Here is a 15,931-nt window from a genome sequence, read left to right as displayed (position 1 = left end):
TATAAGAGACCAGTGCCTGATATTAGGAAACTTTTTGTCTATGATTAGCAGATACTTCATGTCTCTGGGGGAAAAAAATCAAGCTAGTCACTAGTCAATACTAAGTTTGCTTTTGGCTGGAATTTGACAACTCTTGAGAACCTAGTTTCTCACAGAATCTCTTTACTTAGAGCAAGATCCCTCACAGCATACTATTTTAGGGATCGTCAAGCACCAGTCTAGCTCTAATTCACCTTATATGCATCCAGCTTTTATTCACACTCAGTTATTTGCTCAGGAGCAGGATACACCAAAACCTTTTCCTGAAATCTTAGTGAAAATTCCTGAGCTGCTCTTCCTGGGTCATATTTCCTTGCTATCTTCCAGAGCCTCCTCTGGCCTTTATTCAAGTGAATTTCAATTTACAGGGGTAGAACACAGTCTTGCAAATCTGCCTCCATTTCCAAATATTGGATTCACAGCTTTAGATAGGAACTCTTCCAGTAACAAATTACAGAAAAACACAAAACCACAAATATATTCTTTAACATTTTTGTTGAAGTTAATAGGGATGCCATATTGGGTACCATACAGCTTAAGAAACCCAGGCAACAGCTATCTGAATACACTCTGGCTTAGGGAAACTATTCTCATTCTGACTCTGAAGGCATGTGTTTATACATTCACATAGCCTCTGCTAAGTCCAGGGTGATAAGTTGCTCCACTTCCCTTTCTTCCTCTGAAACATGATATGGCCCTGCGGCTTCACTCATCTGATGACTAAAAAGGCCTATTGCAGCCATGTGTGAGTCATGAGACATCACAGAACCATACCAACTTATATAAACATACACAATCAATACCTTTTCTTTTTTCCATTTATTGTATTATCTTTCTTATAATTATTTATTATTATTATTATTAGCCTTAGTTGTAAAAAACAAAGTTACCATTCCTTGCAAGTTAAAATTTTTCTTAAGTTAGGAAAGTGGCTAGCATGAAAGAATCCAGCACTCAACAGACGTGCTTTTTTTTCTTCATTTCCTCAGATAGTGTAAAGATGCGATTAAGTGCATTAGCCATGGTTAATGACTTTTGTCTCAATATTCCAACCCAGAGTGTAGTAGAAGAATGGAAATTATTTGTTTTCCTTTTCCAAACAATGACTGAACTCTACCATGTAGAGCAGCAGCCAAATCTGAAATGTGTCCAGGCTCTGTATGACAAAAAGTAATGCTGTTTTTAATCCGTGTCAGAGTGGATTAGATTAATTCTCTGGCTATTGTAGCCTGATCATTTTTTTCATACACTGATTGACCTAAGGCATTTTGGCAGTAAATAGCGTTATCAACTGATATTGCCAGGCAGGTTCTCCTTATCCCTGCTGAAAACCAAAACAGTTTCCTAAAACCATGTACAAACACCAGCCAAAAGATAATAAAAAAAAATGGAAAGTGGTTGATGCCAATTGCTCATGCCTGTAATCCCAGTCAGGAGGCTGAGATCTAAGGATTGAAGGTGGAAAACAGAAAAGTCTGAAATATATGATTTCCAATTAACCAGGGAAAAGAAAACCCAAACCCAAAACAAAGAAACAGCCATCTGAAATGGAGGCATTGTCCAAGTGGTAATATGTTAACACTTAGACTGAGAGTGGGAAGATATAAATTCAAGTCCCAGTGCTGCAAAAATTGATTGATTGATTGATTGATTGATTAAAAAGGGATTGTGTAGGTGGTTAGGAATGTTAGGCCTGTTTTAGGATGAGATGGTCATGTAATAGAGCTGAAAATCACAAAGTACCAGTTGAAGAAGGCCATAACAGTATTAGATGTAAAGTCACCATCTGTATAATAACTTAGAAAGTGAAGCAGAAGAAACCTACAGGCCATCAAACCCCATTTGCTCTCAACTTGCAGATGGAAAGACCAGCTGAGAAACAACAGTGACAGATATCAAGTTCCCAATTCATTGTTCCCATTACTACTCCCATGATGCTCTGGTCCCCAATAAGCATCATATAATATGATCTTCCACAGAGCAGAATGAGTTGTAAGAATCAAGGGCACAGACTCAAGGACAGTGATATATTTCTGTTTCAACTCTAAGTGTACAAGTTTTATGGCCATAGGATACTCTATCTCACATAGTTGGTTATTTTTCATGATTAAAACATTTAAAAAACATTTAAAGTATTAAAGGAGTTATGGTTAGAATCATACTTTCTACATAGAGAGCCCCATATGAGCGTGCCTTTAATAGCCTCAACAAACCCAACAGCCTGTGTCGCTCCTAAATCACCCTTATGGGTTCCCTCTTTGGCATAGTTGTAATGCTTCCACCCAGGGATCGACAAGCACTTCACCAAACCTTCATAACCTATTGGTTCTCATTAGGATTCCTCTCTTTCTGTCCATGTTGAACTCTTCTATGCTTTATTTGCCTTGTCCACTTCCTCTTTTCCTTGGCTTTTACTACATCCTGTCTTGCATCAACAGCATGACATTACCAGAAATGCTCATGTCCACTGACAGAATCTGAGATACAATGATTCCTGCACTCCAACATTTTTAACTCTCTAATGTAGATATTGAATTCAGTAGAGTTTCTCTGGCAAATATCAATGCCATAAATTAGCCAGAGTCATAAATATGTATATATATATATATCTATGCAATGAAGTTTCTATGTGTCATATACAAAAAACCTGAAAGATTCTTCTAAAAGAAAGCATATGTGCTCATGTACTCTTTCATATCCATTAGCTCTGCATCCCTGAATTGAACTGAATGCTGATTGAATATACCGTGCTGCCTAGTCTGAGAGTATAGCTTAGTGATAGAATGCTAACCAAGGAGGGCAATGCCCTGGATCTGACCTCTGGGATTGCGTAGAGAGAGAGAGGAGACAGAGACAGAGACAGAGACAGAGAGACAGACACAGACACAGATACAGAGAGAGAAAAGAAGAAGGCAGGCAGGCAGGAAGAAAGGAAGGAAGGATAGAAGGAAAGAAGGCATTGTATCTGTGTTGAATGTATACCGATATGTTATTGTCCTGATTCTCAAAACTATATACCACAACTATATACATAGCATCTTCTATGCAATAGGTTTCATAAATAATCAAGAGATGTGTTTAACTCTGCAGGAAGATGTGTACAAATGCTATGCAAACACTATAGTTTTTAACATAATAAAGTTCATCATCTGCTGACTTGGTATCTCTAGAGGTTCCCTGACCCACCTATCCCAGCTAATACCTAGGCACAATAGCATTGATCTATATTTAGAGAAATACATTTTAAAGAACTCATGACCTTACAAATATGCATTGTTCATTTTCTTACAAATATTACTATTATTATTATTAATGTCAAGTAGTTGTACAAAGAAGTTCTCACTTAACAAAGCACTTTATGAATACAATGTAACTTGATCAATGTTACCTCTTTTAACATTCTTATCCATCCCTCTCCTAACCCCCCTTCTCTCACTTGTATTAATTTTTTAGGCTATACAAAGGATTGTTGCCTGAATTTTCCCCCTTTTCTCTTTTTATCCATCTTTTCCTTGGCCCCAGCCCTTCCCCTAAATCAGCTGAGTCAGAAAAATTGGGAGATTGAAAACAGACTTGGGTATATACTGAGATCTATTTTCATACAACAACCAAAAGACAAAATAAAATAAAATCCCCTAAATCATTCCTGTCTTGCCAAAGACAATATGCCTTCAATTGAAGCATTTTGCAACTTAGTACATTTTGTTGGCCAGTCTGATCAGTATGATGCCTTCAGATGTGTGTCACACGTGCTACAGGATCAAGACCCAAGCAAATTTCTATAAGTGATTGTAAAGCCTCCACAGAGACCAGAAGACCTGGCCTCTGAACTGGTTTGTGTATATTCTCTAATAGAATATAGTGCAAAGCCTCAGGAACCATATTCAGATTTGCTTACACTGGAAAACATTGGTACACCTGTTCTGGACACGAGGCATGCAGTAAGGACAAGCCTAGTTTATATTATTTGTCTTCCTAAGTATTTAGCCAATAGGTGGAAAGGATCAGTGCTTACGGTTCTGTGGTTGTGATCGTCTGACTCTATAGAATCTGGATCACTCCCTGGGGAATTGGGAAAGGATCAGAAAGACAGAGAGAAAGGATAGGAAAGAGGAATTATCCTGCAGGATTAACCATCCTGTGGCAGTTTGTTTTGAGGCTCCTATATTTTCTTTGCTGCTGTTGCATAGTTACCATTGACAGCTAAGAGAGACAAAATTCACACTCTACAAAACTCTTAAGGATAATCATTCCTCTTTTCTCGACAGTTTTGGAAGGATCCTCCCACAATGCCTAAATCACACATATTGAGGATTCAAAGTCAGCTATGACAATATCTTCTTCCCTTTTTTTTCCTTCTCCCTAATTACTTCTCGACCTTTTTGACTCTTTGCTTCTCCTATGCTTGACTGTACTCAGCTCTATCTGTGATGGATTTTATCTCCATAGCGAAAGAATAGAAGTAACACTTATGAAGGACCTTCAAATTGTGCCTTGCCATGAAGTCCTGCCTATTGGCCTAAAATTTGGGGTGATGGAAACACACGACTGCCCTCAGATAGTCCTATTCATTCATTTTTTAAAACTATAGCCTTCCAGAGCAGGTCATAGCGGTCAAGATAACACAATCATTTATCCCTTCGGGTTTCCAAATCCTCCTCAAAGATGTATTTCACCAGACAAGACAGGGTCAAGGCAGGGGAAGGGTTGGAACTAAGAGGAATGCTCACAGAGAAGCATGTCTGTGCATTTGCTTGTTGGGGGAAGAAGGATGGTGTTCTTGGGTTACATGCTAATGGACCTGTTTTTTCTTTTCTCCCTCACAGGGCCTGGAGCAGTCATTGATGGTGTAAACTCGGCTTCTAGAGCACTGGCTTGTCTCTGGCTCTCAGGGACTCTCTTTGCCCACTTCTTCATCAAGTTTTGATAAGAAATCTTAGGTCCTCTGAGCAACGCCTGCTTCTCCATATCACAGACTTTAATCTACACTGCAGAGGGCAAACTGTTTGGGATACTTTTCATTTCTTGTTTATTTCATTTACTATTTTTGGTTTCATCACCTTTATTTTTCTTTTTGAGTTTTTGATTTGACGATTTTCCTGTTGGAATGAATGGGGCTGGGGGGAGGGGGGAAAGGGGTCTAAAATGTGTAGGATAATCCATCATTGGTGTCTTTAGAAATGGAATCTGCTCCTGATAACTTGGCCACCAACTTTATTTTATCTCTACTTCTCTTCCTTCCATTACCACCAAATTTCTCAGCACACACACACACACACACACACACACACACACACACACACACACACACAAACAAAAAACGTAAGTTTCAAGTAGGCAAAACCATTCCTCTTTCTTATGATAAACACCCTGAAGACCCAACTTGACTCACAATGTAGTACAAAGCAAAAGTTGCATTCACTCAATTATCTTCATCATTGAAGCTTACAATCATTTTCCTGGTTATACTGTATACATCCTTTCCTCTATGTTTTTATTACCTAATTCTTTTAGGGTTCATATTTTCATTTTCTACATGATTATCTCATTATACTCATGTATATATGCACCCATATATGATATGTGTGGGTATATATGTGCATATGCACATATCTAATTAAGTACATGCATATCTACATATACATACACATACATATGTTCATATAAGCTGTAAGGATTACAGGTTGGAATGACACACTCACTCCAAAACTAAAATTCTATAACTGTAGTTATCAAAACACACCTGAGCATATTAAAGATAGTACTTCTAAACATGCTATGAAACTCATAAAAAATTATCAAGAGATGGCTGATTATTTGCATTCCATCAATCCATCAAAGTATCCAGAAGATATCATTCATCTCTTCAGCCAGTTATCTGCCATCATTTCTCCCAAGTAATCTGTTTACTCTATTTATCTCTCTATCAATATAACTATCTAGCAGTCCTTTCTATTTCTCCTTCCACTGCTTACTACCAATTCATGACCATATATCCCTAATCATACTCCATTTTATTGTCTATTCCATTGTATTAATTTCTCTTCTACCATCATCAGAAATTGGCACCTTACAAATTGCCTATAAACTTCGATATGAAAGCCAATGTTTTGAACAGGCAAACTATTGGGCTCTTTGGAATATGGAAACCCATCCACCCTAAAACTAGATTCTACTCACAGATGAGCAAAAAAAGCTACTTCAATATCAGTCATTCATGAGTCTCAGAAGACACTATTTCATAATCCAACTTCTTGGGAAACAGAGCAGCCCCAGAGAAGTCTTGATTAGTACCACATTTCTTCCTTCACAGCAAATGGATTAAGGTACAAACCATCATACTTCTCTCAGCCTTCAGGAAAGTGCATGTCGGTAACTTATAGGACCTTCTTTGAGCTGTCAAAGATCTACAAGAAAACACATCTCTCTTTCTCTCTCTCTCTCTCTGCAATGTAATGACAGCAGTCCACTTGCCAAAATGTGATAACTATAGCCATGTGTCTCCTTTCCAGCTTGAACTGTTTGAAAACTATCCAGTGAAAGGCTGATGGAGGCCAATTACATGGCGGGTATGTTGACAACTCTGGTATTTGTTTCCGGAAGCTCTTCTGAGCTGAGGGTACTTGAGCAACTGACTTAATTTCTAAACACTTGATTAAATACAACACTGCAAACAGAAGGGGGAGAAAGTGCAAAAGACACGATTTTCTCTGACACAGGATGCTTCTCTAGCAGCTTGGCAGAAGAAGATCCTCAGTTTTTTTTTTAATTTTTTTTTCTGTTCAAAGCAGATCTAGTGTACAAAGAAGAGCACATCTTATCTTTCTACCATTGCCTCCTAGTACACGAGGGACTCAGCAAACAAGGGAGCCTCTATAATACAAATGAGAGGTGAAAACTAACCAGACCAGCCTAATATGGAGTGAAAAGGAGAATCAACAAGGACTTCCTTACAGATTTACCTGCCTCTATAGGAAATCACTTTCAGGATTACATTCTACAGTACTAATATATACATATGAACTCCATAGAGTTCCATTTTCTTAATGCTTAGTTGATATCTCTTGCTCCCATGTAAGTGCTCTTTTGGTGTATGTTAACACGTGAGCACCACCCCTAGTGTGAGGAAATAGATACATATCTATATATACATATATGCAATTGTAGGCTGTGTTGGCTTACAAAAGTTAGATACTGCTGTAAAAGAATACCTGAGGTCAGCAAAACTAATATTATACCCACTAGCTATAAACAAACATCTCTGTTTCCTAATAAGCTGCCCAGAGCCAGCTTCAAGGGAACATAAATGATGTGCCAATAGCAGTCCATTGAGTTCAAGTTCCAGAGACCATCACAAGCAGGTGCAAAGTCAGAATTAAAGGCCAGATGTCACATCCTTCGTATCTGTTACCTCACTGGGCACTGGAGAGTTAGGTTAGGGTCAGACATTGCATGAGACGAGAACCTACCACTTCGGTGTTCTGCTGATACTGGATTAAAATAAATGTGGAAGCTGTGGAGAGAAGAATGGTTGTTTTTTGAGAACACAGTGCTTGCAATGGACAAGATATGCCTGTTCTTCACTTCAAGACATGTAATAAATGAGGTGTCTCTCATCTGTGTAAGCAGATCATCAGAAATCTTTGAACCCAATGAGGCTGGCCTTGGTATCACTATGACACTCTGCTCTTCTCCCTTCTACTGGATATGAAGAGGTACCTCTTCTGGTCATATTCTAGAGGGAAAACATGTTACAGTCAATCCTCTGGGATAAAGAAAATCAAGTATATAAAATCCAATTAAGCAGAGCATGGAACTGAATATGTCTTTGTCACACCATGCTCCAGCTTCTGTCTTATTTGGGTTATGTTGGTCTCACCAACATAGCATTTTGCAATGGTAGCTGTTACCCAGTGTCTCGAAGCATAGATACAGTAAATGATTACTACAGACAACATCCATACTTATGTGTATGCTGTTCCAAATTCACACATGGAGGATGGATGGGTAAAACCCACTGGACATATTTTTTCAGGGTGATAATAGTATGGATGGGAAGGGATAAGGAAGGGTAGGAGAAAGAAAGAAAAAAAGAAGTCTTCAAGCAAATGATAGCTCAGTGTGGAGTTTCCAAGAAGAAAGAAAACCAAATAAGGCTTAGAAGGATTTTAGGTAACAGCCATTCAGAACTCAGCAAAAGATGCTATTCTTAAACTTTTCTCTTTCCCCCTACAAGTTAATATGTACTTCCACCAAAGTAATGCCAATGGAAGTGCTGGTGGTAGAGGCCTGGCCAAGTTTGTGTTGCAGTAATTTAATGTCAAGTGCCTGATGCAGTCATCTGCAAGACTAAACAAGCGTGTTTAGCTTTTTCTCATTCTCATTTTGATTGGGGAGATTGGAGATGTAGGTGAGTAAGTGTAGAGCTCAATGCAGGATTGTCTAGTTGTGGGGTGCAATTATGCACTACTGAATGGAAGGAAAGGGGAAGTTTTGTGTAATAAAGATGGCTTGGCCTCTTTCTTCTGAAGTCCATACCTTTCCCTACAGGATGCTGTTCATTCATGAATTGTGCCATCAGTTCTCCAAGTGTGATGGGAAAGAGAGTGTGTCTGCGATTTTACAGTTGCACTTGTGTTTGAGGTCTTTTTTCTGCATCAGCCAAGCCTACCAGCCTTCAACAGAGAAGAACTGGCAAGTTTTACATACATTAGAAAAACTACCAAAAGAACAGGAAATGCCAGTAGGGGTAGTTGATCCCAGAGAGATCCAGTGTATCAGAAATGGCTGGAAACTGAGTTTTCAAGTTTTGGTTGAAGCTTCTAAGGCAAATGGGAACTTGTTCTATGTAGCTACATATGACTGTCCTCAGTTCCATCATGGAAGGAGAGAAAGAATGGCTGGAGATGGTTTCACAAATTAGAAACTGAGTTCTCAGAGACAGCAAAGCTAGCTTTGTTATATTTAGAACCAGCCCTCCCCACCTAACTCCCCCCACTACCAGAAAAAAAATTAAGCCCTTTTTAATTAGGGACAGCATTACTTTTCTTTTTCTATGTTCTTTTTATTTATGTATTTTTGGAAAATGCATTTTTGTTTTCTCCGATAGCAAATATCTTTGGTCTTTATACAAGCCCTGTTCTTAAAATCTCTCATACCTTCCCTTCCTATAATTAAAAAGCTTCCCTGTCATCTCTTTCTTAACAAGATAAGTTTGAACCGTTGCAGTAAATTTCACAGGTGTAAAACTGGGAAGGCGACATTAGAAAAAAATATGATGAAAATTCCTAGTGACCACGGAAAGCAAACAAATAAAAATGCCAGTCTCATTTCCCTCGTTTCTTACTTAAGAGAAGAGAAGTAAATGAAAGGAAAAAGAAATAGATTTGCAATTAAAAGATGTGGCAAAAAATGATAGAGCAGAACTAGAGCAATTTAGTGTTTAGGTGCAGAACAGTTGGTGCCTAAAGGATGTGGAGTGGACTTAATTAGAGTCAATTGTCCTCCTGGAGAAAGTAGCCAGCTAAGTCTGATTTCCAGCATTTTGGAAGAGATTCCTTTCTGTTCCTTTCAATGGTGCCCGGTAAGGCACACAGTTTGTTTCACACCACGGAGTGGAGAAAGAACAATTATGAACCCTCCACTGTCCTGGTGGGCCTACATCCTACATTATTTGGCAGGTTAATAAGGATATCAATAATAATAATAATGCTAAGTAATAATAGCTGCCCTGTGTTAGTGGAAGGGAGCATTTTTAATCATTCAAAAAATTTGTGACATGTTAAGTGCAATTCTGAGGAATGTGTGGGTGTACAAAATGTATCTGTCAAGTTCAGAGTCCTCTAGATTTAAAAAAAAAACAAAAACAAAAGTATATATGACTTATCAATGGTGCCGTTAATAGCTGTGTCAGACAATGGGTGTGCCCATTTTTCACAATTATCCTTAAAAAACAAATCTATGTTCAAATGCTTTAAAATTTTATCACAAAATACAGAAGTATAACTTTGTTAGCTTTTGAGAATTCTTTTCCTTTTGTTTTTTCTTACTTTCTTTTTTCTTTCAAAACTCAATGAAGACTTGATTTCTGTCAATAATTGTATTGAGGGTGAATATACTACCTGAATTTTGTGCATGTTACATTGTAGTTGTAACCTTTTCTAATTCAGGATGAATATGAGATGGTTGTGATTGTGCAGTGTATCAATAAAGTTTAAAGAAATTTGTAACTCTTAGGGGGCTGTTTATTAGGAGATTGCTTTGAGATCCAGGAACCAAAACCAGAAGAAATAGGATATGCTTGCCCTACTCGAGTGTTTTAGACATTGAGGAGCAGGTGCAAACTGCGCTCTCTCCCTGTCTCTCTCCGTCTCTGTCTGTCTGTCTGTCTGTCTGTCTGTCTGTCTGTCTGTCTGTCTCTCTCTCTCTCTCTCTCTCTCTCTCTCTCTCTCCCTTTCTCTTTCTCTCTCTCTCTTCCTCTCTCTCTCTCTCTCTCGCTCTCTCTCGTTCCATTTCTTCCTTAGGCTCCTACACACCACTGTGTATACATATAGGAGATACTATGACTATTTGACATATTAGGTCTGTACATCAAATATCTATGCTATTTACACATAAAATGTGCTAGAGCATTCCTCCACTTACTATTTCTAAAATGTCATTCTTCCCAAGCAAAATCCCTGTCCTTTGTTACAATTCAGTTTCTTACCAACAATTCTTCGAAGTGAGCCTGTTGTTCTGTCATTAGGTGGAGGCGTGCGGTCTAGACAGGCATGGGTGCTTTTTTACCTGCTCTGTGTATGAACTTAATTCCATTGCTCCACTTCAAAACCTTCTGCTATCTCCCCTACTCTTTCAATCACTGGGTTTCTCAAGGCTTCCCATAAGTGAAGGCTAGGCATAATGTGCTGATTATGATTTGGGATGATTATGGTTTATGGATGAAGATTCTCTAGATTGTTTCCCAGAATATCTGAATTTATTGGAAAAGACCTTGAGCTAAAGTTATTAGATCAATTCTCTTATTGGTGTCCTCTGTAGATAAGGGCAAATCTGAAACATTCAAGAGTTATTCAAGCAGAGGATGCAACACAAACAACCTAATAGACTAAGGTGTGTGAGTATTTTTTTGAAAAAATCCAAATGACAAGTAAGCACTAGTTATCAAAAATAAAGTTTCCCCCTTCTTCAAGCTTATTGTGAGTAAATGGAGTTACCATTCTTGTAACCATGTTCACCTCTCTCTTCTGTACTCCATTTCCTCTCTCCTTTTTCTTTTTTTTTAATATCTTCCTTCCTTTTACACTTTATTCTCTCCGGTTCCTTTTAATAATACAACATTTACTCATGCTTTGCTGCTGGCAAAGGTATTTATCAGTCTTCACACCACTGCACATCAGTTTACTAGCTGATTCTTCTGCACTCACCTGTGTTATTTCCTCACATAGACAATCCTAATTCCATCCATGCAATTGTGACCTCCCTCATGTGACTGCTCTCCCATCTATTATTTAGGCCTGTCAATCCATCCCCCAAGTATCCTCCACCTAGCCTTTGGAGACATACCTATTTCCCATCCTACTTCAAGGTAATGGAAATTTCAGCTGTTATCTCTCTGCTCCACAAAGGCGGCTTTATCAAGTCATTCTTAAGCACTGCAACTAAATGATTGAATGTATTTTCATTATCTATGTGCCAAATATACTTTATTAAAAATACATGCATACAGAAATACTTTAAGAGAGATAGTGAGGCTACACCTGTTTCTACCAAGATGAATTACTGCAACGGGATAATGGAGGATTGGGGGTAAAGTGGAAAAGGCCAGATAACCAGGCATAGATGCTTAAGCTCCTTTTTGTAACTTAATTTTTATGTTGTTTATTTGTTGTTTTTTTTTCTCTGCTACTAGGAATTGAATCTTGGGCCTTCTAAGATGGAAGCCTCAGCTCAATTTGGTTTTTGGAGTTGATTTTTTTTTGGTTGTTGTTTGTTTGGTCAGTTTTTTTGTTATTTGTTTTTGTGATAAGTGTCTTGAAAAATTTGACCCAGCCTGAAATATGAAATAGTTTTGTTTCCCACTTAGCTAGCTAGGATTGCAGGTATAAAGCACCAGGCCCAAATATGTATGTATGTATGTATGTATGTATGTATGTATGTATGTATGTATTTTTGAGGCAAGAGTCTTGCTCTACAGTCTTTCCTAGAGCTCATGATGTAGCTCAAGCTATCTTCCAAGGAGAGATCCTTAAGTGGAAACTCATTTTTTTCCCCTCACAGTTTGATTTTCATTTGATAAGGTACTTGATAGAATTTACAGTGTAAGATTAATTTTGCAAACGGAAGTAGGATACATTCTCTAATCATATTTTATCTAGTCATGAGAACTCTTCATTCACATGTGAATATATTCTCTAAGCATGTTTATCTAGTCACAGGAACTCTTCTTTCTCTCTGTTCCCTCCGTATATTTATTCACCCATCACTCATGTATCATATCGACTTAGAACTTTCCTTTAAGAAGCTCACATTTATGATAAGAAAAAAGCTGTGTAAAATGAAACAATTATAGCTTAATATTACAAGTATTATAATAGAGATAGGAGGAAAGGGCTGCAGACAGCAGAATAGTGGGAGATAATGAGGAAGCTTCCTTATTTTGCTCTAGGGATAAAAAGCTGGGATGTCAACAGCTAAGATAGGCAGTGCTGCGGTGCTCAGATAAATTGTTTCAAAGCAAAATGATTAGCAGGACTATGGCACCTTCAATAGTCGTGAATTTATTGATAAATGAGTAAGTATTGAAGTGAAGAGTACCAAAAAAGGAATTAAATATATAAATAGCCATTATGGAATCAGTGATAACACTGCCTCAAGCCCTCCTGCGAGGAAGAAGTAAGAGCTGCAAAGTTAAATCTGCTAGAATAGAAAGTTTAGTTTCCACACAGGATTACTGCATCAGCCTCACTGATGTAAGATTGGAAGAGTGGGCACTCTTTTGCTCCTCTGGACTCTTGCTAGAAAGATCCAATTTGTCTAAAAGTAGATCAAGATGAAACACCTGGCTTATTTGTATTTATGTATTTAAAAGTGTCTCCTCTGTCAAAGACAAGACTATTTATAGGTTTATCTCCTCATTAGCTGCTACTTCCTATGACAGAATTTTTAAAGAAATAACTTTAATTGGAGACTTCATGCCAGTTATTCTTTCCACAAATGTAATTGATGTTTGAGAAAGCATTTTATTTTAAATTGTAACCCCTCAAGTGACCAGTGCTGTTGCCTTTGACCAGTTTATACCTTCTTAATATTTATAGTGTCACATTGATTATGTGGTGATCATAACAGATGCCTCACAAAAGTGACTGTGTGACATATTAGATTATTAGATGAAATTGGGTAAGGCTGTTGGTGTATAGTATCTGGTATGTATCAGCTTATTACAAAATAAGCATTCATTTTAATCCCTTCCAGATTTCTTTAGCATTCTCTCAATGTCTCCATTTTCCTGGGTGTCTATAGCATATCATTTTAGGTATGTTTACTTGTTTAAAAAAAGAAAATTGTGTTATTTCTCTATTGAAATGCAAAACACATATGTCTGTTTTGTTGTTGTTGTTGTTGTTTGTTTGTTTGTTTACCTTAGATCACCCCAGAACACAAATTTGGAATATGGAATCAATAAGGGCTTTTAGTAGAGCATCAGAGGTATTTTGAATAATGAAAAAGCACATAAGAGAACATTGTTTCCACTCTCAGAATCATGAACTGGATAAGATCACAGACATGGAGGGTTCAAACTAGGAGCCAAAAATGTCTGTTTTCAAGTAAATCCCAGCCCAGACTTTAAATGGAAGCATGAAATAAGAGAATGGCGTGAGTTAGGGTACAGCTCAGTTGTACAGCCCCATGCTTGGCATTCAGGAGTCGGTGGATCCATGCACAGTACCCAAAATAGCAAAGAGCAGAGTTGTATGAGCATAGGGGACATGAACTAGAGGACACTTAATTCAGACAAGGACCCACCCAGAAGAGGAAATGTAGAGCTGAGTCTTAAATGAGCAGTAGAAATTGGCTGAGAAAAGAGAGAGGAAAGAAGCAAGCAAGCATTTGGGTCATCCATGGTGAGTGAACTATATTATAGAGGCTTAAAAAAAAGAAGAAGAAAGAAAAGAAAACATAACAAAGTCTAGAAACTGCAGGGGCAGTTTATTCCCCCAAAAAGGTGAAGGTAAAGGTAGTTTAGTAAACAATAAAGATAATGGGTTAAGTGAAAGGGCTAGATTCCTCCAAAATGGTCACAGTAAATTCTGGTCTCTTGGGATTTTCTCCTATAGGAAATAAATGAGATGTGGAAAGATTTCATAGAGTGGCCAGATTGGGGTGGAAGTTGAGAAAGATCACTCAGGGAGCAGGTTACATGTATGAGATGGGCATCTGAATGGCAAGAAAGGAAACATGGGAATGGTCATTGGAACAATTCAGGTGAGAAAAGAGAAAGAGGAATAAGCAACGTGACAGGAAGATTTCTCGAGGGCTGACTTGGCAAAGGAATGAAGGCACTGGGTGTTGGAGATAGACAATATGGGAATATGCTACATTTCCATTTCAGCCAGCTGTGTGGAAGGCACAACATTTAGGAGGATGCCGTTCCGTGCAGTTTTAGGCACAGTCAGGTGGAGATGTTTAAGCACCATCAGCGTTTTCCTGAGTCATCTAATTACATTCAGTGCCATCCACAAGGGATACCTGATTTCCTTTCTGTGCCTCCCACTTGAATTCCATAGGAACTTTAACTCCTTGGATCACCCATCTGCAATTCATTCTCATCTTCCATCTCGTCTGGATCATGATTTTAACTTAAGAAGGTACTGCTTTTAGTGCTTGTGTCAGTGGAAGGGCAGGAAAACAGTTCTCTGATTAGTTAGTCAGGAAGTATCAGATGATTTAAACAGGAAAGGCAGTGAGAGAATGGCACAGCTGTCCTGCCACCCAGATGTGATCAAGTATTTCCCTTGTGGATTCAAATCAAGGGTCGAACCATGATACACTGAGTGGCATGAGAATAGTTAAAATGCTAAGAAGGACTGGATGTGATTTGTTTTCACAGGATACCTGTGCATTATAATAACACAAGTCCTCTTTGTGTGTTTGCCATTGTTTGATGCTTACTTCTTACAATTCCTGTTTTCATGCTTTCCAGCCTTATCAGGGAGCCTGCTTCTGATGGAAATGAATATATCTCATTTGAATGACTTAAGAAACATAGGTGTATGTTCAATTCTGTTCAGACATACATTTTCTTTCTCCTTTTTCCCAGTGTTCTCAGAGCAGTTATCCCCGAACTAGAGAAAGCTGAACTTCAGCAGGAAGCCATCATGTCTGGCTGCATCTAGTCGTCTTGTCAGTATTTGAGTACAGAGCCATCTGTGCAAGTTTGTGTCCACATATGCACTGCTCAAAAGCAAGACAGAGAGGTGAGTCCAGTTAGACTGGCTCACCTAACTCACCTGAGGTTACATTCTGATTCTTTCAAATACTAGCTGTGTTCCTCCTACAGCTTCAGTGTGCACATCTCTAGATTATTAGAGACTAGAGTATTTGTGATTGCAAAGGCCTCTAGCCACCATGCAGTCTACCTCTTTGTGTCCTCATGTCTATGTATCCTACATCAGAATAAGCCCAAATGAAACATGTGCCCAACTCAGTGTCCAGTATCTCCATCTTTCTCTATGACTTAGTGAAGTCATTTAATCTCAGTCAAGGCAATGACAGATGCATGGAGAAAGTCTGATACCTGGATTCTGAATGTGGATGGATGCTTTCTTCTTCTGTTGGTCATGTTAGAGGGCCAAGGCCCTTCTCACTCTGGGCTCTGCTTGTCTCTTTTGTC

General features: G+C 38.4%; 1 protein-coding gene across 1 annotated transcript in view; it reads left to right on the top strand.

The window, feature by feature from the left end:
• Positions 1-5,151, top strand: part of LOC150039233 (opioid-binding protein/cell adhesion molecule-like) — a 106,402-nt gene extending 101,251 nt beyond the window's left edge. Inside the window, exon 6 of the mRNA XM_090327944.1 lies at positions 4,866-5,151. Within this exon, the coding sequence (XP_090184070.1) occupies positions 4,866-4,966 (101 nt within the window). The 3' untranslated portion in view covers positions 4,967-5,151. The remainder of the gene's footprint in view (positions 1-4,865) is intronic.
• Positions 5,152-15,931: the final 10,780 nt, after the last annotated feature.

This window comes from Megascapheus bottae, unplaced genomic scaffold, assembly GCF_031878675.1.
Source record: "Megascapheus bottae isolate mThoBot1 unplaced genomic scaffold, mThoBot2.hap1 HAP1_SCAFFOLD_77, whole genome shotgun sequence".
Lineage (NCBI taxonomy): Eukaryota > Metazoa > Chordata > Mammalia > Rodentia > Geomyidae > Megascapheus > Megascapheus bottae.
This window is presented reverse-complemented; position numbering and strand designations above follow the sequence as displayed.